Consider the following 25,456-nt stretch of genomic DNA (forward strand, 5'->3'; position numbering starts at 1 on the left):
ACAGGCCTCAAGTCTTTGCAATAGCTCAGGATTCTGGTTAATATGCCTTTCTCTGGATGTGTCTTCAATTAAAGGCTTTTGGGAGTTTTGCTTGAGCCTTAATTCTAGTGGAATGTCTACACCATGGGTGATGACTTGGATCCAAAGCCAACTGATAAGAATCCTGTATTTAAATATTACTCACATTCTAACACGGACATTAGCTTGAGGAGTTTTTTCTTTGATTTAGAAGGAAGGTATGTCAGATCCTTGCAGGCCTTCCCCAAGGCATATCTTGAATGAGTATCATTTACTATTGTTCTGATTATGAATATAAACTATGACTGATGAATATAAGTTATTAATAGCTGTAATCATTGCTTGGATTACTGTTCTGTGATGATTTTGGCATGTGGAATTGTTACTTAAGAGAAGTCTGGTATTAAAGGGATTATTTTATTCCAAATTCTTCTTGCATAAACTTTGGTTCAGCCAGCCTGCTTTACTCATCTATACAACATTAATTGCCTCCCATGTGCTGGTCCTTTGTGTTAGTTACTAGAGTAAAACTAGTATCTGTGAGATGCTTTGGAGTTTATAAGGAACTTTTACATTTGTCACAGAGGTAGAGCAGAGCAGTTAAAAGATGGACTCAGGTCAGACAGCCCTGGATTGGAATCACCACTTACAGTTATGGGACCTTGGATGAGTTAGATGATAATCTGTTTCTCAGTGTCCATAATAATAATGATAATGATAATAATAACAATAATAATAATAATTCTGTACCTATCTATGGGGGTTAGTGTGCCCATTAAGGGGATGATGCATGGAAACTTCAAGCCCAGAGCTTGGTTAACAGCAGGCTGTCAATTCAAACGGACAACAAACAACTTTGCTGTAGTGTCAGGTAATATTGTTATTGTTTTTAGTGACCTGCCCATGGTCACATACAATCAGCAAAGGTCACACAATCAGCAAAAGACAGAGGCAAGCCTGGAATCCAGATTCGTTCCTTATGGTATGTAAAAGGCTGACTTTATTTTTATTTATTTATTTTCTATTTTTTTATTTTGAGAGAGAGAGAGAGAGAGAATGAATAAGCAGGGGAGAGGCAGAAAGAGAGGACAGAGGATCCAAAGCAGGCTCTGTGCTGACAGCAGAAAGCCCAACAAGGTGTTTGAACCCACAAACTGTGAGATCATGATCTGAGCTGAAGGTGGGCACTTAACCGAATGAGCCACCCAGGCGCCCCTAAGGCTGACTTTTTAGTACACACACACACACACACACACGCACGCACGCACGTGTGCATCAAAATAACAAATGGGGAATAATCTATCCAGTGTTTAGTAACTGCCTTGTTTCCCAGCCCAGTGTGCCAAAATCTTTAAAATTTCCCAGATTTAGGACTAAAAATATAGGACAGGTTCTGCCAGGCATGACAAAAGAGAAATTATTATTCTTGCCATAGCTTCACCTGCATGATGGGGCTAATGAAACTGCCTACTAGTTAATGTAAGAATTAATTACATCTTTGCAATGTGCTTTGAATTTTTGATGATGCCACTTATGTGGCAGGCAACCCATTAGGATGGTGTTCCTGCATGACTGTTGTGACAGATGATATTTGAGTCGTCAGCCCCCCCCCCCCCCAACGTCTGTCAGCATTACTCTGAGGCGCAGTGCCAATTTTCAGCGCTATAGGCAATATTGTGCTCTCAATGGCGGTCTCTCCCAAGCGCCCCCCCCCCCACCGTTTCCTTAACATCCTTTTTTAACAGAAACAATAGGAAATATACATCAATATGGCAGGAAAGACAGAGTTAAGGTCTTTTCTAACTATCTTTCTAAAGTTTTTGGCATTGAACCTGTTCCTTTCTGAACAAACCGCCTTTCTACATATTTTGAAAATTAATTTTAGAATATGTAGTACACATAGTTGGGACAAAATTTAAAAGGATAAAAGAACATGCAATAACATGTCTCCTTCCCACTCCTGTCTCCCATCCTCTGCGTTTCCATTTCCAGAGACAACCACTATTTCAAGCAAATACTGTGTGTGTGTGTTTGTGTGTGTGCTTTCTGTACAACTGTATAATAGCATAGTGTGAACTTTGTACTGTAACTCTTGTGTCCTTGATGCTGTATGTTATTAGACAGCATTCTGTTTTATAGTGTACAAAGTTATGTTTTTCTAATGAAGGTTGATAGTATTTGACCATTTGGATAAGCCATCGTTTAATCAGTTTCATATTGATACTTATTCAGCTATTTCCAATCTCTTGCTATTTAAAAAAATGTGGCAATGACTCTCCTTGTGCATTTTTAAAAAGTTGGAGGGGCGCCTGGGTGGCGCAGTCGGTTAAGCGTACGACTTCAGCCAGGTCACAATCTCGCGGTCCGTGAGTTCGAGCCCCGCGTCAGGCTCTGGGCTGATGGCTCAGAGCCTGGAGCCTGTTTCCGATTCTGTGTCTCCCTCTCTCTCTGCCCCTCCCCCGTTCATGCTCTGTCTCTCTCTGTCCTAAAAATAAATAAAATTAACGTTGAAAAAAAAATTAAAAAGTTGGAGTCTATCTAAAGCTTAAATTCCCAGAAATGCATTTGAATATTACCAAATTGCTTGCTGGAGAGGTTGTACCGATGTATATTCTTGTCAATAATTCATGAGATCACCTATTTCCCCTACACCTCCACAATTTTTCCTAGAACTTAGCCCAATCATTACCTGCATGTTTTAAATGATGACGAGTGTTGATGGCAGTAACACAGGGACTTCCTTACAAGCCAAGCAATTAAATTCTAGAGCAAGCTATTTGGGAGCATTGGGGGAAGTCCTCTATTGAAGATGGCTAAGAATAAGCCACCTTTGTGTTTTATGCCCAGAATAATTTATCACAATATATAGTGATTTTATAAAGAGAAACAGAAAAATCCTGAATGTCCATCTAGTCTGATGGTTCTCAAAGAATGGTCGGCAGATAACTTGGATCAGAATCACATGGTGGGAGGGATAGGGTTTGTTGAAAATCCAGATTTCTATTTCTAAAAGCGATATGCTTTCATTGTAAAACATTTCAAAAAGAGAAGCAAAAAGAGAAGAGTAATAATTTGAATTTATCTGATTTGAATCTTCACAATCCTCTGAAAGCAGTTTTGCTGTTACTTTTTCCTCTCACATTTTATAGGTGAAGAAACTGAGGCACCATGAGGTTGTCATTTTCACAACATGATAGTGCTAATAAGTGGTGTAACCACAACTTAAACTTCAGTATTTCTAAAGCCTGAAGTTGAATTCCAGAGCATGCACTCTGAATTTTAGAGCACAACCTAGAAATAAATATTGCCAAACATTATGTGTTGTTTTGTTCTTGGTAGATTTTTTTTGGGGGGGGGGGCAGCACCTGTACTTAGTTTCATCAGAGAAACCTTCCTTAGCTTTCCACCTAAACTAGATAACACATTTCCTCTTATTGTATCTTGGATATAATGTGTAGTGGGTACAAGAAGATAGGGAGATGCAGAGAATGGAGCTCAGGCAATATCTCCAAATATTATGTTATTTATACAATGCTCTAGCTTTTAATTAATTAATTAACTAATTAATTAATTAATTAAATTTTTTAAATGTTTATTTATTTTTGAGAGAGACAGAGACAGAATGCGAGTGGGTTAGGGGCAGAGAGACAGGGAGACACAGAATCCAAAGCAGGCTCCAGGCTCTGAGCTGTCAGCACAGAGCCCGATGCAGGGATCGAACTCGTGAAGTGTGAGATCATGACCTGAGCTGAAGTCAGAAGCTCAACCGACTGAGCCACCCAGGTGCCCCTATTTTATTTATTTTTAAATCTTCATTTATTTATTTTGAGTGAGAGAGAGAGAGAGAAAGAAATGGGTGGGAGAGAAAGGGAGAGAGAGAGAGAGAGAGAATCCCAAGCAGGCCCCGTGCTGTCAGCACAGAGCCCAACTCAGGGCTCAAACTCACAAACCATGAGATCATGACCTGAGCCGAAATCAAGAGTCGGTCGCTTAACTGACTGAGCCACCCAGGGGCCCCTCTAGCTTTTATATCAATATTATTTTATAAGGTTGTACTAATTTATATTCCCACCAGCTTTGTATGAATGAGGGGTTTCTTTATATATTCATTATGCCTGATATTGATTAGGTCTCCAAATGTTGTATACTTTTATCAGTCTGTGGAATACTTAGTGCCTTTTTATTCTGTAAATATGGTTTCTGTTAATGAACATCAGGGATGTTGTGCTGAAAAATCTTCTTTAAAATAATACATTGTTGTACACACTTCACGGTTTAAAATTTTTTTGGTGTGGATGGAAAATCCCATTCTTGCCTGAAGGATCTGAGCTATATGGGTCATCCTGACACACGATTTTCAATCTAGTTGCAAAACTTTAAATAAGGAGTTTTCAGACCCAACATTCCACGTCTAACCTAAAATGAGATTTCAAAGGGAAGAGGACCCTGAACTTGCTTCTAAGCTCAGGCCTAGGCTTTTTTTTTTTTTTTTAACTGGAATTTAACCTAAGCCTATTTTTTTTTTAATATTTATTTTTTGAGAGAGCGCTAGCAGGGGAGAGGCAGCGAGAGGGGGACGGAGGATCTGAAGTGGGCTCTGCACAGACAGGCTGACGCCAGTGAGCCCAATGTGGGGCTTGAACTCACAAACTGCAAGATCATGACCTGAGTGGAAGTCGGAGGCTCAACGGACTGAGCCACCAAGGTGCCCCTCAGGCCTAGGCTTGATGTTAACACTTTTACACACAGCATTGCTTTGCTTTGAGCCTATCAAAACACTGCTTCATTTAAATTTCACCAAAATTTTACTTCACCTTTCCTCGCAATCCAATAATGACCCTATTCTTTTTTTGCTTCATGAGATGGTCCAGGTTCCTCTGGAGTCCAGTATCCCTTGCTGCAGAAAGTAAATAAAACTAACTCTGGGGGGCGCCTGGGTGGCGCAGTCGGTTAAGCTTCCGACTTCAGCCAGGTCACGATCTCGCCGTTTGGGAGTTCAAGCCCCGCGTCAGGCTCTGGGCTGATGGCTCAGAGCCTGGAGCCTGTTTCCGATTCTGTGTCTCCCTCTCTCTCTGCCCCTCCCCCGTTCATGCTCTGTCTCTCTCTGTCCCAGAAATAAATAAACGTTGAAAAAAAAAAATTAAAAAAAAAAAACAAAAAAAAACTAACTCTGGGCTACAGGTTTGTTTCTAGTGGTCTTCACTGGATGGCTTAATCAATCCCCCCCCCCCCCTTTTGGCTTAATCAGTCTTAAACTGCAGGACTTACATCTGAAAATAACAGGAACAGTTTTGTCTCCCTTTTTACAGATTAAGAATAAGGTGGATTCTCATCTACTTGTAATTAAATCCTGCTTGAGGAATTATATTCATAGTTAAGAATATAACTTTGCTTTCAGTTCCTCTAACATTCCAAGCTAACAGGAGTGGCTGTTTTCTCTGCAAGGAAAACTCACCAGTTCTTGCCTGGGGGGTGGGGGTGGTTCAGCTCAAAGGACACTTCATCCAGGTTCTCCTTGACCATTCTCATCTAAAGTAGTCATCTTTCCCCACGTTTCCCCGCTCCCACCCCGTCACTCTACTGCATCATCCTATTTTATATTCCTTTTTTTCCCCCACTCTCTGAAATTATCTTTTGCACTTATTAGTAGTTGTCTAACCCCATCAGAATGTAAGCTCTAGGAGAGAAGGTACCACAACAGCTCTGATAGTCGCAGGATCCTCGGTGTCTAGAACCCTACCTAGAACCCTGGCACTTAGCCCTCAACAAACATTTGTCAAATGAAAGAACAGATGAGGAACTATGTACTTTATTTTCCTCCTTCCTTTTTAAACACCATCCAAGAGCACCCACCTGGATTACAACTCCGGCTTGAACTAGGTAGTAGGCGTTCAGCCTCGCCATTGGCTGGAGTATTTGCCGTTGCCCCTGGCAACCACTGTTTCCCACCAGTTGTGCCTTCGCCCCGCTTGGTCCCGCCCCATACCGTCCTTCCCCCGTACCGCGGAGCCGCGGCCCTGTGGTAAAATCGGTGCTTGCCCTTTAAGCGGCGGGACTTCTGGTCAACGTCTTCCGCGGCCGCCGGAAGGGGAAGTTTCGCTGCCGAACGCTCCCTCGCTCGTCCGAATTCGGTGGCGCCACGTCCGCCGATCTCCGCCTTCTTATCGGCGGCTTGGGCGGCTTCCGCCTCGACACCTTCCACTCGCTGAACGGGCCGTGTCGTGAGGGGCCAGGGACTGGGAGTCGGCGGCTGTGCGCATCCTGGCCACCTAAAAGGTGAAGATGTCGGACATCGGGGACTGGTTCAGAAGCATCCCGGCCATCACTCGCTACTGGTTCGCCGCCACTGTCGCGGTGCCCTTGGTCGGCAAACTCGGTCTCATCAGCCCGGCCTACTTCTTCCTCTGGCCTGAAGCCTTCCTCTATCGCTTCCAGGTACTGACCAGCGCGGAGGGGCGTGGAGACTACAGGTCCCAGGAGGCCCGGCGGTGACGGAGCGTAGACCGGCATGTCGTGGGCGCGCGGTGCCTGGTGGGATTTGTAGTGTGACGGCTCCAGCGGTTTAGGGCGAGGTCCTGTGGTCTGGGGGCGGGGTGGAGGCAAAAAAGGGGTCTGGAGCTAGGGCACGGATGGTTGGAGAAGTGGCTTTGGCCCATTGGGAAGGGACTGATTTTGCTTTTCTATTAAGATTATGCTCCCTGCCCTCTGCATTCAGAGAAGGAGCCAGTGGGAAGGTAATTCTGTGATCGTTGTTAATCTTTTGGACGCCGGTGATTAGCACCCTGGTTCTACCCGGAGCAGGTGCCCTCTGACCTTCCTCTGCCACTCACGTGGGTGCCATGAGGATGTCAATTTACTCAGCATTCAGCCGAGTACTTCTTATGTTAATAGAGGCTTTTTTTTTTTTTTTTTTTTTCTTTGCGGGAGTGGTTTGTGGTCGGATGCAAAGAGTGGGTTTGTTTATCTGCGTTCCACCTAGCCCCGACCTAGTATGTGACATGTAGTAGTAGAATGTATGAAGGGACGAGTAAAGAGGAAATTGTTCCCAAAATAGAAGGCCTTGCTATTTAAGCATGAAGGAAACTTTCCAGGGTATTTCTGGCAAGGGAATATTAGTTTCCCGGAGATTATCTTTATTCACTGGATTCTGTGATTTAGATCTTTACTCAGTGGCAGGTCAGGTACTAAGATTTGACATTAATTTGAGCACATTAATTGGCATGTGGATAACCTGCCTTGTCTCCCCCCAATTTACTGTTTCTTAGTCTCTGCTGCTTGTTCCTCATCATCCTGACCTTTAAATGTTGTGATGTGCCCCAGGGATCAGTTATAGGCCCTTTTCTCTACCGGTCCCCAGCTATAGGAGATCTCATTTAGCTTCATGGGTTTAAATACTTTCTATAAACTGAGGACTCTCAAATACAAATATACATATTTTCAGTCCAGATCTGTCTCCTGATATCCAACTGTCTGTTTGAAATTACCACTCGGATGACTAATAGGCATCTCAAATTTAACATGTCCCAAACTGGTTACCCTTTTCCTTTGCCCTAGAAGTAAAGAGCAATTTCATTATTGCAGGAGCTCAAGCTACCAGTTATGGAGTCATCGTCGACTTGTCTTTCTCCCACATCCCATAATTTGCCAGCTACTAGTTTGCTCTACTTTAGACATACGTCCAGAGTAACAGGTCCCTTTTCCTTCTCCATTGCAAGCCATTATCATTCCAGCTCAGGTCCTTTCCGTCTTTTCTGTAGACAGCTGGATTGATCCTTTTGAAATATAAATCAAGCCTGTCTGTCCTCTATCCCGAACCTTCCATGTCTTCTCAAATCAGATGTATAAAATGCAAGTCCTTCCAGTGGCCTGCAAAGCCCCCTACTGCCGCTCTGGCCTTAACTGCTGCTACTGTCCACCTTGCACCTTAGGCTCCGCAGTGGAATCCTTGCTCTTTGTTCAGCAGCTGACGCCCTCTCCTCAGGTTGCTAGCATGTGTTGTTTCTCTGTTTGAGGACGATAACCTTGATTTACCTCCTTACCTTCTTCAAGTCTCTTCCCGGTGCCACCTTATTGGCAAGGTGTTATGGATTGCCCTACATAAATTAATACCCCTCCTTCACTCCATCTCCTTTATGCTTAATTTTACTTGCTACATATCGCCTGTTGGCGTTGGTTAGTCAGCTTCCCTTCAGAAAAGGAGGCGCCACGAGAACCAGATCCCTTGTTTACCACCGTCTTTGTTACCTAGAATAGGGCCTGGCACATAGCAGGTGCTTTCATGTTGGTTGAATGCATGGAAATAGTTGGCACTTGCCAGTGCTGGGCACTGGAGCTACAATAGTGAATAGGACAGAAAGTCCCAGCTCCCATGAAGAAAATAAGAGAGAGGCATATGATCGAGGGTGACTTAAGGCATATAACATTGGATAGAGTGTTCCAGAAAGGCTTCGGAGAAGATGCCTGAACTGAAATCCGAATGCCGAGGCGCCAGCTTTGGGAAGATCCGGCTCTGGGGACAGCCTTCTAAGAACAAGGGTTAGCAAGAGGAAGGCTGGGAGGCAGGCCCCAGAAACGGAAGGAAGACCGGATAGCTGGTTACAAGTCAGCTGTAGGGATGAGGATTGGCAGATGCAGACAGAGATAACCAGGGGTGAGTACGATAAAGCACGGATGGAAAGGTGGGCTGGGCTTGGGTTGTATAGGACTTTGTGCTTTGAACTTTATTTATTTACTAAAGAATTTTTTTTAATGTTTTATCTATTTTTTGGGAGAGAGAGAGCATGTGAATGGGTGAGGGGCAGAGAGAGGAGAGCAAGATCCGAAGCGGGCCCTGTGCTGACAGGCTGACAGCAGCTAGCCCCTTGTGGGGCTTGAACTCACAAACTGTGAGATCATGACCTGAGCCAGAGTCAGACGCTCAACTGACTAAGCCATCCAGGTGCCTCTGAGCTTTATTTTGAAGACACCAGGAAGGCTTTGGAGCATTTTGAACAGAGAACTGACAAGATTGCTTGACCGCTTTGTGGGACGGACTTAGCACCTGGGATGGGGGAGAGAGAGAAATCCAGTTAGAAGGCAAGAGAGATGATGTTTTGGGTCAGGGTGACTGCAGAGGTAGAAGTAGGTAGATTTTGGAGTAGCGTGGACAAGGTTGCTGCTGAATGAATGTGGCAGGGGAGTAGCTGAAGGAAGCAGGACTCAAAGATGCTGCTGTTTCCACAGTGGCTGGTGGAGTCCTTTACCAAGTGGGAAATGTTTAGGCTGGCGTAGGTTTGGGGGCCAGGGGAGGGTGTGGATGAAGAGTTTCTGTGTTGGCCATGTTACGTCTAGAGATGTTTCTTAGGCATCTGAGTGCAGAAGTTAAGCAGGCAGTTGGAGATTAGAAAATGATGTGGACCTGATGCCAGCTCTGGTTATTATTTGTGACCCAGTGGCTGTTGTGCACTTTGTGCCTGGTGGGTGGCATGCTGGGTAATATGTGTGCAGGAGAAGCGGTGGTTGTAAGTCATTTTGTGAGAAGGATCTGGTCGAAACTGGCTCTTTGACCCTCCTTGCAAAATCTTGCTCACTTGTGTTGTCAGACTGGTAAAATAAGAAAGCCTTTCTAATAGACTGCAGGTGAATGTTGACAGATGTGCCTTGATTAGAAGAGTCATCATTCGTGTCCCCCCTCCCGTGCTTTTCCCATCTTCCTTACATTGTTTCCTTGTCCTGAGAGCTGGGAGAAGCAGTGGGGGGCAGGACAGTGCGCTGGTTGTCCAGATGGGAAAAGGCCAGTATCTAGACCTTCTCTCTGCTACTCTGGCTCGTGCCCATTCTGGACAAATTTAGCTTTCAGACCCACCTAGAGGAACTCATTTGCAAATGAAGCAGCTGAAAGAAAACCTGCATCTGAGAGGTCGGTGTGTGACAAACAGCATGCGGTGTGCTTTCTGCTGGAGGCTCATCTTTTCCTTCGAAGCTGAGCCTTGAACAGCTTAAAAAAAATTGGGGATGATTGATTTAGAATTGCGGATTCATGTTGGAAGAGATGAAAGTCCCTTCACCTCCTTATCTTTAGGCTTCATCTGACTAGCTTGTTGGTTTGGAACTGCAGAGTTTAAAGTGTTATTTTTCTTAGTTTGGATGGGATGTTAAGGCTCACTCTGCCGTTATCCAAAGTTCCTAGTCCCTCACGTTCAACACGCATTGGTCAGATAGCTACTTCATAATGATGAAATAAATGTCTTCCTGCTGGTCCTTGATGACCTAGTCCTGCAGCCCTCGTGCTTTCTGAGCTCGTGTCTCCCAGGGCTGTCTATTTCTCTGGACAGAGGCACCGCACCTCCTTGCATCTCTGTTGTACTTCCACGCCACCTCGTTCAGCTCCCACGGGCATCCTGAGACCAGTATCACTCCAGTTTGTAATCATCTCCAGTTCCGGTTCCTACTTTGGTGAGTCAGATAGTTTTGAGCTGCCTCTTTCAACTCCTTCACATCGTATCTACCAAAACCCACAGTTAAGTGTTCAGCAAACATTTTTGAGGGTGATTTCTTCCAAGTCAGTTATCTACTTTCTCTTAAAATAGAAAGACCAGGGGATTTCAAGGAATTGAGTCATGGTTCCCCAAGACCTGGCTCAGCCCCGTACTCATTATATGCCCTCAGGCAAGTTACTTAGTACTCTTTCTGAGCCTCAGTTTCGTTACCTAAAAGTGGGGGTCATTTAATACCGTATGAACTCTGATCTAACTCCATAGATTATAAGATGCACCATCAATTTAATACAACTTTTTGGAGGGGAGGGAGAGTAGAAGTTCCATTAAATGAATGTATTGGATTGTAAGCCACATACTAATTTTAGAAACACAAAAATGAGTGTCTTCAAATTGAAGAAGTATGTTATCTACTCCATGCCTCTGTCATGTAAAATTCATAGCAAAATGTAAAGTTCCCAGTATATATTCTCGTAATAAGCTGTTCAAAAATAGTGTCCATTTTTATTTTCTAGTGAATAGTAATTCCTTCCATTACTGCCTTTTCTCTCTGGGCAGTAAGAGTCTAATTTTTTTTTTTTTTTATTTTTTAGTAAAAAAATTCTTTTAATGTTTATTTATTTTTGAGAGAGAGAGAGACAGAGACAGAGTGTGAGTGGGAGGGGTAGGGGTAGAGAGGGAGGGAGACCTAGAGTCCAAAGCAGGCTCCAGACTCTGAGCTGTCAGCACAGAGCCCGATGCGGGGCTCAAACTCACAAACCGTGAGATCATGACCTGAGCTGAAGTTGGACACTTAACCGACTGAGCCATCCAGGGGCCCCAAGATTCTAATTTTAATTTGTAACTGAAATTGAACTGTGACTGCTGGATGATTATCCTGTATTTTGCCCCCTTAAAAGCATCCTGACTTCAAGTGGGAAGAGATGAACTCTCAATTTCCCTCATTTGTTTTCAGGAATCAGAAGAAATGGCATCCGCCAAATCTGTGATTTGGGCCTTGTGCTTATATTTGCCAAGCTTTTGCTTTATGTTATTTACCTTTAACCCGATGATAGCAACCCTAGCAGATTGAATTAAGAGTGTATTGGGGAAGGGGCACCTGGGTGGTTCAGTTGGTTAAGTGTCGACTCTTGATTTTGGCTCAGGTCATGATCTCACGGTTTGTGAGATTGGGCCCTGCCCTGGGCTCTGTGCTGGCAGCAGGGAGCTTGCTTGGGATTCTCTTTCTCCCTCTCTTTGCCCCTCCCCCACTCACGTTTGTTCACTCTCTCTCTTTCTCTCAAAATAAATTAACTTAAAAAAAAAAGCACACTGGGGAAGAGAAACCTATACATTGCATAACCAGAAGGGAGATGAACTTGGTCTCTAGGCTGAGCATGGAAGTAGCCTCAAGGTTTGGATTAGAACTTTAGTGGCTAGTGTTTTGGTATGTATAGCTTTAGTGTCTTTCCTTAACAGTCCTGTCCACTTCAGTCCACTTTATACATTTACAAGTTGTTGAAATTTTAAAAACTGAATACCTGTGTATAACTAGCACCCAGATCAAGAAGCAGAACATACCAGTAAACCTTCCTGTAGCTCCCTTCTGGTAACTGCCCCCTCCAAGGGTAACTACTATCTTACCTTTTAGTATCATAGATTGCGTTTGCCAATTAGTTTACTTTCTATGAATGAAATCTTACGGTATGTATTCTATTGTGTCTGGTCTCTTTTTAACAGTGCATTTGAGTCACTAGTACTGTTGCTCATGGGTATAGATTGTTCCTCCTCATATTGGTCCATCGTGTGACTAGATCACCATCTCTTTACCCCATTCTACTGATGATGGGTCTTTTGGATAGTGTCTGGTTTTGGCTGTAATGAATAGTGCTGTGAACATTCTGGTACATGTCTTGGTGAACCTAGGTATGCGTTTCTGTTGAGTACATACCCAGGGGTAGGATAGATGGCTTCCAATAGCTCTTTTACAGTCCACAGTTGAGCCTCGGTGCCTTTCATTTTTCATTTGTTTTTCTTGCCTACCTAGGATGTCAAAAAAAAAAAGAAAAGAAAAAGCCACACTTTGCTAGCATCAGCATTTGGCACGTGGATGCTCCTCTTCTTTCTTGTTTGGTGACCTGTGTAGACTTTCTTACCTCCAAAGCAATCAATTTGTACCGTTTCAGAAAAAAAAAAAAAAAAAAAAAAAAGTCTGCTTTTGGTACTTTAAAACTCCCCCCACTTTAGACTCTGGGTGGCGTTTGTCATTATTTCAGCAGCAGATTGTTTGGGAGAATTTTAGTTCAAGGCTGGCTGCCACCCACTCTCTCAACAGAAGCTTGGGACTAGTAAGTAAAGAACGATGTCTTACCCCTTTTCAGAGGCCTTAGATGCCAGTGCAGATGTGGGCCTCCTTCTAAGTGAGGGACTCTGTGCAGATCACCTAAACTCTCATGAGGGCCCAGCTTTCCTCAAGAAAAAGCTGGGGGTGATGATGGTTCCTACCTTGGGAGGCTGTGGGGATAAAATGAGCTACTCCCCTCCCCTCCCCTCTGCCTGCCGGTCCTGTGCCCTGTGTCCTCCATGCTGTACCTGGCTCCCCATTGTGGGGTGGGGGCAGGCTCCCCAGGGCGGAAAGCATGTCTGCACTCCCAGCCCTGAAAATCCATTTTCTTATTCTAACTATTTGCATGTCAGAGGAAAGGAGGGAATTTAGCTGGGCCCCTTCATTGGGGATTCCAGAAATACATTACATTGTGTTTTTCTGAAGAGATAAGTTCTCTCCTGGTGTTTTCAAATTATCATTTTAAAGTAATACAAAAATAATATCAAGTCTCTTAGATCAATGAAAGCCAAGTATAACTCAAGGGTAAGCTTAATGAACGGGGAAAAGAAGTGAGATATTTTGACAGACACTGATTTCCAAAGCACAGGTGCACACAGGGGCTAAAAATAGCATGGTGGCGTCAGTGTTAGGGGAAAATGTAGTCGGAAAAAAACAGGGTTTCTTTTCCAAAATCAGGTCCTGAGTAATTTGCAGGGATATGGAGGTAGCTTAAAATGGGAATTTGTAAAAACTATGTCAGTGTGTGTCTTCTAAGAGATTGTAATCATCATACACCTACACGTACAATTTTTTTTTTTCAAAGCACCTTTGTAATCCGTTTTCTTAATTCCAACGTTTTATAAAATATGTGAGCTAAGGAGGGCAGAGTCATAGGACAGACATCACCGGGTAGATGAAGATATACACTCAGAGGTCTAGACTTTTCCAAGGCCCTGTGGCTACTTAAGAGCCAAGGCCAGGGCTAGCTTGCTTCTGGTCTTTGCCCCCAGTGCTTTTCGTAAGCAGGGAGAATCAGGATTATACAAGTATAGGAGGACTTAAAATTTTTACTAGTTGTAATTATAGCTCATAGTAACGATGCCACTTGTGAGAGACATTGTAAAAACAGGGGTTTTGTGTCGTAAACTCTGGAGTCAAGCTGTGTGGGATAAAAGTCTACCTCCCCCACCTGCTAGCTATTATTTAACCTTTTCTCATTTCTGTTCTTCATCTGTAAAATCTGCCCACTGAATCAGTGCATGTAAATGAGCAGAATAGCACACTTTTTTTTTTTTTTTTTTTTAAACCACCCATCAGAATAGGGCAAGTATTAGTCTATCATTCCCCTTTTACAGATGGAAATTGAGGCCTGGAAGTGATAGCTTGTAAGGCACTTAACATCTTGGTGTTCTCAAATCACTTCTGGTGAGAACTTCTCACTCACAGTCCTCAAATCTTTTCCGTTAAATGATGCGTCTATGTTAAAGTTGTAAATAAATCCACATGAGTTTTAACTTACTTTGTTTTACTGGTTTAATAGAGGGTTCTTGCAAAGTCACTCTTCTGGGTGTTTTTATAAAGCGCGTTTTCTTCCGCAGGGAACGGAGCCTTGAGGGCTACATTCCTGTACTCGGAGGATGTAACGTGGCAGCTCTGTGTCTGGCCAGGCGCCACCGCCAGTGTCCCCCATTCCAGCCACACCCACGCTGTCAGCAGTACCTGTTCAGTGCTCTTGCAGTTCTCTCGGACTTTAGTCGTTTTCCCAAGACCAGACCACCCCTCCCTCGTGCTCACTCTTTGCTTCTTCACATGACCCACTACCGAGAACATCTGGATGCCGGGGGGCGGGTCTTTCATGCTTGCCAAGCGAGACACACAGCTCTCCAGGCAAAAGCCAGCATTATGCTGGCATTTCCGAAGGACTGGGAAGGTCGTCTCCTTCAACCACTATTATTATTTAAGGTTGTTTGGGGGTACTAGCCAGTGAATTAGACCAGAATGGAATGAGATACAAAATTTTATTTACAGATAGAGTTGTATACTTTGAAAGCCCAAGAGGCTCAGTTTTCAAATCTATTACAAACAATAAAGTAATCCAGCTAATACTACAAACAGTAAGGTAATTCGGCTTTGGTAGTTTGGTATTAGAGCTAGAAAGCATAGCTCAATAGAAAACTTCTAAAAGCTGTGAAAGACTTCTTCCTGGCTGGGAATGGTTATCACATTGATATAATAAAGATGCTGATTCTAGTTCTTTTGAGAAAATAAAATGTTGAGACCAGCCAAGAAAATCATGACAAATGTGGAAGAAAAACAGGAGGGGGATTATTTAATCATATCACTTTATCAGATATTGTTACATATTATAAAACTAGATATTAAAATAGCTTGATATTGATAGGGGAATTCAGTTCCAAACAGGATAGCATTTTAATATAATAATAGATTTTAATATAAAAGGAAATGAATAGGTAATGAAAATAGCTTTTCGGAACACCTGGGTGGCTCGATTGGTTAAGTGTCTGACTTCAGCTTAAGGTCATAATCTCGTGGTTCACGATTTCGAGCCCCGTGTCAGGCTCTGTGCTGACAGCTCCGAGCCTGGAGCCTGCTTCAGATTCTGTGTCTCCCTCTCTCTCTACCCCTGCCTGGCTCGCACTCTGTCTCTCTCTCGAAAATAAACATTAAAAAATATTTAAAAAAAAAACAAGAAAGAAAGTAGTGTTTCAAATGAATGGAGAAAGTATGGGTTACTCTGTAAATGGGATTGGGAAAGCTGAGTGAGCACCTAGAAAAAGAAGTAGGTTATCTTCCTTACTCCTGAGACGAACATGACGAACATGAATGTGCCACGGTAGGACTGTGAACATTTTGATACTCTTAAGTGGAGACGTAGCTTGTGAGCTACATGAGCATCTAAGTACACCCGACGGATACATTTGTCTACCTTAAATTACACTTTTACATGTCAGAATATGGCAAGCATACCGTAAAAGCATAGATGAATGGCCAGAAAATATTTGCAACAATGAGAAAGGGGAATTTCCATAATATATAAAGAAATGCAAATCTGGCAGGAAAATGAAGAAAGGAAGTGCTAAAGTTTTAAAAACAGTTCGTAAATACACACTAAATGGTGACGGCGTGGAGAGAAGACGGGCATTAATGTACATTTTAGGAGTAAGTATAGGAGTTGGTTAAACATTTTTGTAGGCATTTGGCAATGTCTACCAAAATTAAATGCAGAAGTCTGTTAATTTAGCAGATTAACTCACAGGATTTGATCCTATATGTAAGTGTATAAAGAGGATATTTGAGAATATTCAACCGTGGCCTTGTAACGGTTTAAACAAATTTTGGACCTTCACATAAAAGGAATACTTTACAGCCAATAAAAATATTTTGTCAAGGGACTTAAACAAGGCATAGAACCATGCAATACAAGGTAGGATGAAAAAGAATGAACAGTAGTAACACATAATGTTATTGAAAGAAATACAAGAAACTGATTGTTGTTGATGGAAAGGGAATCAGGAGATGAAGGTCAGGAGGAAGACTTCCTTCTCATTGTAGACTTTTTGGTAAGTGTGTGTGTGTGTGTGTGTGTGTGTGTGTGTGTTGAGGGGATGGGACAGTTGTAAAGTCATATATCCATATTGCCTAAATAGCACAGTGATTTGAATAAAAACATTTCTATTTTACTTCTACCTTTTGAAAATGACATTTTTTGGTAAGGTTTGTCACCCCGGTATATTCTTTCTCCCAAAAGGAGATATTACTGTGCTGTTGGAGCCTGTCTTTATAATTCATTTTTGACAGGCTTAACTATGACCCTTCTCCCAGTAAAGACTAACCATATATTTCCTTAGTATTGATTTTTTTCAACTTGGTTAAGAATATTTATTGCTTATATTACATGATTTTATTCCATCGCTTTGCAGATTGGTATGATGGTAGCTGATGGGAGCTTTTCTTCAGTGTTCTTGAATTATATTGGTGGTATCCCTTTGGTTGCTTTCATCACAGAGGAGAATGTTTTGCAAGGGTGAATTTTGTTGAGTTAAAAAAAAAAAAAATTAACCAGGCTTGGAGAAACTAACCACTGTGTCTGTTTTGATCTGGACAGATTTGGAGGCCAATCACTGCCACCTTTTATTTCCCTGTGGGTCCAGGAACTGGATTTCTTTATTTGGTCAATTTATATTTCTTATATCAGTATTCTACACGTCTTGAAACAGGTATGTTGTCCATAGTTGTCTTAAGATTTGTTTCTAATTCACCAGTTCTAATTTACCAGTTACTTATTGGAAGAATTCTGAGGGCAGTTAGCTTGTAAGGAAATGGCATAATGATAGTAAATGCTCAGTAGTAACTGTGCCAGGACTGTACTAGGCACTTCGTTTATTTGATTTTTAATCCTCACGACATCATCATGAAGCATAAGTAACAGTGTCACCATTTTATAGGTGAAAAAAAATGAAAGACCAGAGCTTAATACATCTTGTCCCTACCTTGTCCTTAGTGGCTGACTTGTGTGCCTCTCACTTAAATTTGACTTCTCACCCATTTCTGTCACATGGCACTCATTTGTCCTTTATTTTATTTATTTTTTAAGTTGACTTCACACTCCGTTTGGAGCCCACTGTGGGGCTTGAACTCACAACCCTGAGATCAAGACCTGAGCTGAGATCAAGAGTCGGACATTTAACTGACTGAGTGACCCAGGTGCCCCAGTCCTTGTCCTTAAATGTCAACTGGGCTGAAGTGTATATATCTCCCAGACTGGGGTTGAAAAACACTTCTTAATGCTATGAAAGCCTTAAGTTATTCTCTGTGATTGAATTACTCACTTTTGAAATATATAACTGGGATTTAATAATATGGTAGTTTATTAGATAGGACTGCCCATATGGTGTTATGGGTAAGTTTTTTTGTTTGTTTTTTTACAAAAATCTTTTCTTAAAAGTTTCTCGGTATTGTTATTTCCTTTGTACAATACCTCGTGTGCTGTTCTGAGTTGCTTATCCTGAGAGCAGTAAATTGATGCTGCTGGGTCAAAATGTGAACAAAGTTTTATTAAGCCTAAATGATTTTGAAAAGGTTGGCCGACTCCAGAGACCTTATAAACCTGCTGGCTGTTAGCTCAGGGTAGAGAATTCTGAACCACCCTTAAATCTAAGTCAGTTTGAGAATTGAGAATCAGTCTCATAACTGTAGGGAAGTAGAAGGATGGGCATTGGTGTCAAATGTGTTTTCCTTAAATTGGCATTTGCACAAGGTGCTTTTTAAAAACAAATCACTGGGGCGCCTGGGTGGCGCAGTCGGTTAAGCGTCCAACTTCAGCCAGGTCACGATCTCGCGGTCCGTGAGTTCGAGCCCCGCGTCGGGCTCTGGGCTGATGGCTCAGAGCCTGGAGCCTGTTTCCGATTCTGTGTCTCCCTCTCTCTCTGCCCCTCCCCCGTTCATGCTCTGTCTCTCTCTGTCCCAAAAATAAATAAAAACGTTGGAAAAAAAAAAATTTAAAAAAATAAAAACAAATCACTACATTAAGTGTCAGGTCATCGACTCTTACCACCGGAAGAGACCTAGCCCATCCCCTTAGTTTTACGGAGGAAAAAGAGGAGATTCAGGGAAGGAAAGTGGCTTGGCGGAGGTGAAACTGACCCACAGTCTCGCGACCACAGCAGGGGGCTTGGACCTAAAGCCCCCAGCATATGTGATTTTTATTCTCCCCTGTCCCAGTTGAACTTGCTAGTAATGCTGTAGCATTCTACCCCCTGGTGTAATTTCATTGAGGATTGAGCTATTGGAGTAGTAGTATTTTATATCAGTAGGAAATTCTAAGTGTGGATGATCCATGACTAGTTTTTCAAAATTTTGTTACAGAAAAACCTTAAATGTACACAAAAGTAGTGAGAAAGGTTAATGAACCTTTGTTTTCCTTTTTGTTGAGATGAAATTCACAGAACGTAAAAGTGACTGTTTTAACCGTTACAAAAAAAATTTTTTTAAACATTTGTTCATTGTCTAAGAGAGAGACAGAGCACAAGCGGGGGAGGGACAGAGAGAGAGGGAGACACAGAATCGGAAGCAGGCTCCAGGCTCTGAGCTGTTGGTGCAGAGCCTGACGGGGGCTCGAACTCACGAACGGTGAGATCATGACCTGAGCCGAAGCCAGATGCTTAACCCACTGAGCCCCCCAGGCGCCCCTGTTTTAGCCATTTTAAAGTGTATAGTTCTGTGGGCTCTGGTCTCGTTACGCAGCCGCTACCAACCACTGTCTAATTCAGTACATCTTCATTGCCCCCAAAACCCAAAGCAGTTACTCTCTATCTCCCATCCCCCCCTTTCTCTAAGCTCCTGGCCAGCACTGAGCTACTTTCTGTGCATACGGATTTGCCTGTTGGGACACTTTATGAGTCCTTCTGTGACAGGCTTCTTTCACTTAGAATGTTCTCAAGTCTGACCCGTGTTGTAGTATGTGTCCACCTGCCTGCAAGAACCCCTTTGTAACTACTCCTCGCCTTGAACTGTTATCTCCTAGCTGATCTTATTTGATCTCTATTTATGTCTGTCCTCCCACCCCTGATTATTTGAAGCAAATGATACCAGACATGATATCATTTCATCTGTAAATTTTCTAATATTTATCTCTGAAATTCAAGGACTTAAAAATAATCCCAATGCTGTTATGAAGCCTAAATTGCAATAATGCCATGACCATATTTTATTTGTAAGTTGTTTTCTCTCCGTTACTTGAGGCCCTGGAACCCACTTACCCACCCCTCCTATCTAGTCAGGTAATATAACTAATTTGTAATACCTGAATAACACTGAAGATCAATCTGTAGGATTATTAGCCCATTGATCTCTTTTATTTGCTTTAATTCTTTTAAGCTTCCCCCATTCCTTACTATCCAGTCACAGAGCATTTTGAAATTCTAGAGCTGAGAGGTACTATTTAAAGTTTTATTGATATATAATTCAAATACTATACAGTTCCACCCATTTAAAGTGTACAACTTAGTGGGTATTCATAGAAATGTGCAATCATCACTATAATTAACTTGAGAATATGTCGTCACCACAAGAAGAAACCCTGTGCCCATTAACGGCCATTCCCCATTTCCATTCAACCTGGTCGTCCCCTTAAGCTTTTAGGCAACCACTGATCTACTTTCTGCCTTTTTAGATTTGCCCATTCTCTACATTTCTTATAGGCAGCATCATACAATAGGTGATCTTTTGTAACTGGCTTCTTTCACTTAGTGTTTTCAAGATTCTTCCATGTAGCATGTATTAGTACCTCATTCCTTTTTATTGCCAAATGAGAGTCCCTTATATGGTTATTTTTCCTTTTTTTTTTTTTTTTTTTTTTAAGTTTATTTGTTTTGAGAGATAGTGCGAGTCAGGGAGAAGCAGAGAGAGAATCACTGTGCTGTCAGTGCAGAGTCTGACGTGGGGCTTGAACCCACAAAACTGAGATCATGACCTGAGCCGAAACCAAGAGTAGGATGCTTAACCCACGGAGCCACCCACGTGCCCCGTGTTTTTCCACTCATCAGTTGATGGACATTTGACTTGTATTCGTTTTTCACTGTTATGAATAATGCGGTTCTGAACCCTCATGTTGAGAGGAACTTTTGAGACCTGCCCATTTAAAATAAGATTGCACAACGAGAAAACAATGGTCTGGAGAGGTGGTGACATGCCCCAAAGGTCACAAAGCTATTTGAGATAACGTGTGGGACTGGAGCCCTGGTTCATTGATTCCAGTCTTCCCTCTGCCATACAGCCTCACGGTAACAGCCTGACAATGTGTTTGCCACCTGCATATTTTCCTACCTGAGTCAATGAAATATACAGCAGTGTTGGCTTATTTATAAGGTTTCTGATTTGAACTGGAAGACTGCAGTTTGAGACCACTTACTTTATAAATTCCCAGTTGCACACTTGCCAAATAATATAGTATTGTAATTTATGTGATTACAATAGCTTAAGTATTCAATCCGAAGAAAGCTTCTGAATCACAAAGTCAACAGGAGCACCTGGCTGGCTCAGTTGGTAGAGCATGCGACTCTTGATCTTGGGATCACGGGTTCAAGCTCCACACTGGACGTGGAGCCTACTTAAAAAAAAAAAAAAAAGAAAAGCATATTTTACTAAAATTCAGAAATTAGCTTTGATTCATCATAGGGATCCCCATCATTGAGCTTCCTTAACACTGTGGCTAAAGCGTGCCTTTGAGACACCAGGGGAGAAATTAGGGAAAGAAGGAGAGACTTTTGCTGGAAACTTTTTTTCTTTTAGATAGAATTTTTTCCCTGTCTTCTGGAGACTTGTTAGGATTAAAAAAAAAAAACTTTTTTTAATGTTTTTATTTATTTTTGAGACAGAGAGAGACAGAGCACGAGCAGGGGAGGGGCAGAGAGAGAGGGAGACACAGAATCTAAGGCAGGCTCCAGGCCCTGAGCTGTCAGCACAGAGCCTGACGCAGGGTTCGGACTCACGAACTGTGAGATCATGACCTGAACTGAAGTCGGATGCTTAACCGACTGAGCCACCCAGGAGCCCCCCTCCTTTAAAAAAAATTTTTTTTTAATATTTTTATTTATTTTTGAGACAGAGAGACAGAGGATTTTGTTTTTTAACTGACTACATATCATGCGATTATGAGGGGGTGTGGAGGGGAGGGAAGGTAGCTGTTTGAGCTAGAATGACCTTACAGTCATTTGTGTGTGGTCTCTGCCTCTCTTCTGGTCTCCCACCTGAAGGCATGAGGGCTCACCCTTAGAAGGGAGAGCAGGGCCAGTGTTGATTGTTCGGTCCAGGAATAAGACGGAGCCTGGCGTTTGGTGTGGTGACAAGGGCACTGGACTAGTAATTACATTTCACCCTGCTTCTAACAGCCATGTGATCCAGGTCATGTAACTTTATTTCCTCGTCGGTAAAAAGGGGGTATAGGTCTTTCCCTTCTACCTCCCAGATGTGGTCTGAAGGTGAAGAGTCAGAGTCTATGGGAAGGTTTGGCCGTGCCCTCACTCTTCCCCTCCGCCAGCATTGTTTTCCCTTGCTAGAATGTAAGCCAGAAGAAGGAGACTGAATCTTCTCAAGAAAGCCCAGTGTCAGACTAAGTGAGAGTGTGTGAGTGTGAGTGTGTGTGTGTGTGTGTGTGCGCGCGTGCGCGCGCGCATCTAATAATAACAACAACAGTAAGATTGTCCCAACATAGTCTTGCTGGAGACACAGTGGCAGGCCAGACAGATGGGGTCCCTCCAGTATCAGAGCTTATGGTCTCGCAGAGGGAGGAGGGAGACAAGTGATCACAGATGTGTCATCGGGCCACGAGGAGAGCCAGGAAGGAGAGGCCGACTAGTTGTGAAGCCTTCAGGGGATGGGAGCTCACTGGCCGTGGAACCGACTGCCCTCCCTGCGGGTCTTACAGCTTGTGGTAGTTGGAGGATGGTACTTACTGGAATTTGGTTAGGAGAACACAGATTAGCCTTACTCAGTTGACTGTAGTTCAGGGCTTTATTGGAAGACATGGCTTTAGGTATTTTAAAAATTTTCCTTTTTTTTTTTTTTTTTTTTTTTTTTTTTTTACTTGTGAGGAGAAGTTTAAAAATATTCTCATTTTGGCTTCCTCTAGAATTTTTTGAAGCATTTCTCTACATAGAAATCACTTTGTTCTGAAATTCTGGACTGTGACATTTGGCTTATTTTTGTTTCTAGGAGCTTTTGATGGGAGGCCTGCAGACTATTTATTCATGCTCCTTTTTAACTGGATTTGCATCGTGGTATCCTTTAGTCTGTGACTTTGGGCCAGAAAGAAACCATTTTATTTTCAGGTTTGGGAAAGTAGATGGTATTGTGTACAGCAGTTCAAATGATAGCATTTGCATCTTTGTTTACTACAGTTCATAATTAAGAATAATTAAAGTTCGCTTTGAGAGCCGTAGTCAATCATACGGCCCTTGAGTGGTGCATTCTCTTGCCATTGCCTTGGTGGGGTTTTCCACATTTGGTTCAATTGTATTGCTGTCCCTCTTGTTCCCAGTTCTCTGTGTTCTCACGTGTGACAGCTCGTTGACTGCAGCAGAGAGATTCCGTGCCATGAGACAGCTTTTGGAATCTGTGCTCCTTATCAGAAAGTTAATTTACAGCCAGCAGCCTTTTCTGATTTCGTTGCCGTCCTCGTCTTCGGGGCCTACATAGTCATTCAGTCCATCCAGGGGGAGCCGGCTCTGGGAAGGGCCACAGCATGTCTCTGCTGCATTTCAGCCCCCGCTGCCAGCAGCCTTCCAGCTGCGGACCTTTACAGATGGTGAGAGCAGCAGAAAGGGCACGATGGCTCAGTCTGCGGAGCTGGTGAGCTCAGAATTGCTTTGGGGCTTAGCTGCCATCGAAGCTTGGCCAGGAGCCAGGACATGTGGCACTTTGGATGCCCTTTCCCCTCCTTTAAGGGAAGAAAAAAAAAATTGTTTTGGACCTCAGCCATGCTGTGGAGCCCTGAATGTGAGTAGAATCATTATTTGTCTCAGGGCACAGGTATCGTCATCTTCCCACTGGAGAAGAGCTGCTAAAATGCAGGGCAAGGCAAAGAGGATGCAAGAGGGCCAACTGAGTCATGGGCCAAAGCAGTTAAATTCTCACATTTCCGTGACATCCTATAGTCTAATAGAATATTCATAATGGAGAGTATTCGATAACTTGGGATTCTGGAATGTTTTAAACAGTTTGAACTATAAGAAAAGTGTTTTCTTTCAGAACACAGGAATGAAATGAACTTATACTAGGTGCGAATTGCTTTGTTTGTATCTGATCTTTAACTTTATAAACCAAGATTACTGGCTTAGCAATGGACATGCAGGTAAGTGTCCCTTGAAACTGCCCTTTTACATGTTTCAGATTTACTTATTCATGGCCTTTGAGAGAAACTTAAATTGCATTTTGCAGTTATAGAATTAGAACTTTGAAGGTCTTACATGAATTATCTAAACCATTACTTTCCTTGCTCATTTCTGGGTTCTTCATTATGTTTGTGCATTGAGAATGATGGTTTTCCAGTATTTTCTATGCATTATATGGATATGTACTTTTTAAGTTGAGAATATACAGTAAGTAAAGCTTTACTGCCTTCTTTTTTTTTTAATGTTTATTTTTGAGAGAGAGGGACAGTGCACAAGCGGGGGAGGGGCACACACACACACACACACACACACACACACATGCAGAATCTGAAGAGGCTTCAGGTTCTGAAATGTCAGCACAGAGCCTGACGTGGGGGCTCGAACTCACCAACTGCAAGATCATGACCTGAGCTGAAGTCCGACGCTTAACTGACTGAGCCACCCAGGCGTCCCTACTGCCTCCTTTTCTCAAGTACCCGAGCTTGATCCTGATATTTCTGAATCCATCTCAAATAATTCTGTTGGATTTTATTCCAGGATTTTGTAGCATGCTTTGTATAATGGACTAACTAAAAGGATCAATTTGTAATTCAGATGATTGAATTTATTTTCGGTTTTTGAATAGCCATGTGAGAATTTGTTTGGAGGGGAGAGGTTAAAACAAAAACAAAAACAAAAACAAAAAAACCCAACCTGGTAGATTCACGGTAAGCCTCTGAAGTGCCTCTGGAGCCTTGTGTTTACACGTTGACTTCTTTTGCAGTTGCTGATGATTCCTCTGATCATGTCCGTACTTTATGTCTGGGCCCAGCTGAACAGAGACATGATTGTATCATTTTGGTTTGGAACACGATTTAAGGTACTTTGACCTAGTTGGAAAAGTTTCCTTTTCGTTGTTCGTCTCCACAGAAATCCCTCTTCATCCGAGAGGTGCACTTTCTGACTCGTCCAGAAGAGGTCACTGCAGAGCAACATACCATAGGCAAGCCCCCCTCCTCTGCTCAGTCCCCTGGTCAGTGCCCTGCATTTCTTTAGCCCACCTGGAATCCTTCCTTTGCTGACTGTTACTTCTTGGCCCCTTAGGCATGTGTCCCTGAACAGTCTTGTGTCTGTGTGTATGATAGAGGGAAGGAAAGATACTCATGGGGAGCATTTCCTTTTAAAGTCTGTTATCATTCCCTGTTAATGTATTTTACACTTCAGCTAAAACAGATTTGTTTTTCCCCCCAGACACTTCCCGTTAGTTCCTTCTCTCACACTTTTCCACCCGTAACATCTTTGATTTTCTTCCTCTTGTAAATCCTACCTGGTCTTCATTTGAGTTGGGACTGAACATACTCCTGGGTTTCCTGCCTGGAATTAGTCTTGCCTTGGGGCTCTCCAGTACTTTATGTTCCAGAATATTTACCACATTCTGCCTTCAAGTTATTTATGTAGAACCCTTTCTTTACTACTTTGTGAAGTTCCTTGTAGCTCCCTTAGCTCTTGGTATGATGTGTTGAATCTGGACAGAGGCTCAGATGTTGAATTCAACTGGGGAGCTTTCTCATTTGGGAGAGTATTAGTTCAGGGTGTCCGTGTATAATGAGATAAAAATCCCAAGTAATTTTGTGAAGTGTGTAAGAGAAGAACCTAAAAAGGTGGGATATTTTTAGTTCATTGGCAACAGTTTGCTAGTTGGAGTCTTAATGTGGTTCTATTATGGGTCATGTTTTCATGAGTGTCCATAGGACACCCAGCTCCTTTGT

At 42.7% G+C, this 25,456-nt stretch overlaps 2 protein-coding genes across 2 annotated transcripts in view; one reads left to right on the forward strand and one right to left on the reverse strand.

Moving 5' to 3' along the window:
* Positions 1–6,053, reverse strand: part of TBC1D31 (TBC1 domain family member 31) — a 100,713-nt gene extending 94,660 nt beyond the window's left edge. The window contains exon 1 of the mRNA XM_045453778.1: positions 5,872–6,053. The gene's annotated coding sequence lies outside the window, so the exon portion shown is untranslated. The remainder of the gene's footprint in view (positions 1–5,871) is intronic.
* Positions 6,054–6,074: 21 nt separating this feature from the next.
* The window catches only part of DERL1 (derlin 1), a 28,353-nt gene continuing 8,971 nt past the window's right edge, over positions 6,075–25,456 (forward strand). Inside the window, exons 1-5 of the mRNA XM_045453783.1 lie at positions 6,075–6,453; positions 16,925–17,036; positions 22,531–22,595; positions 23,642–23,668; positions 24,472–24,567. Of these exons, the coding sequence (XP_045309739.1) occupies positions 6,301–6,453; positions 16,925–17,036; positions 22,531–22,595; positions 23,642–23,668; positions 24,472–24,567 (453 nt within the window). The 5' untranslated portion in view covers positions 6,075–6,300. The remainder of the gene's footprint in view (positions 6,454–16,924; positions 17,037–22,530; positions 22,596–23,641; positions 23,669–24,471; positions 24,568–25,456) is intronic.

This window comes from Leopardus geoffroyi, chromosome C3 (assembly GCF_018350155.1).
Source record: "Leopardus geoffroyi isolate Oge1 chromosome C3, O.geoffroyi_Oge1_pat1.0, whole genome shotgun sequence".
In the NCBI taxonomy this organism is placed as follows: Eukaryota; Metazoa; Chordata; class Mammalia; order Carnivora; family Felidae; genus Leopardus; species Leopardus geoffroyi.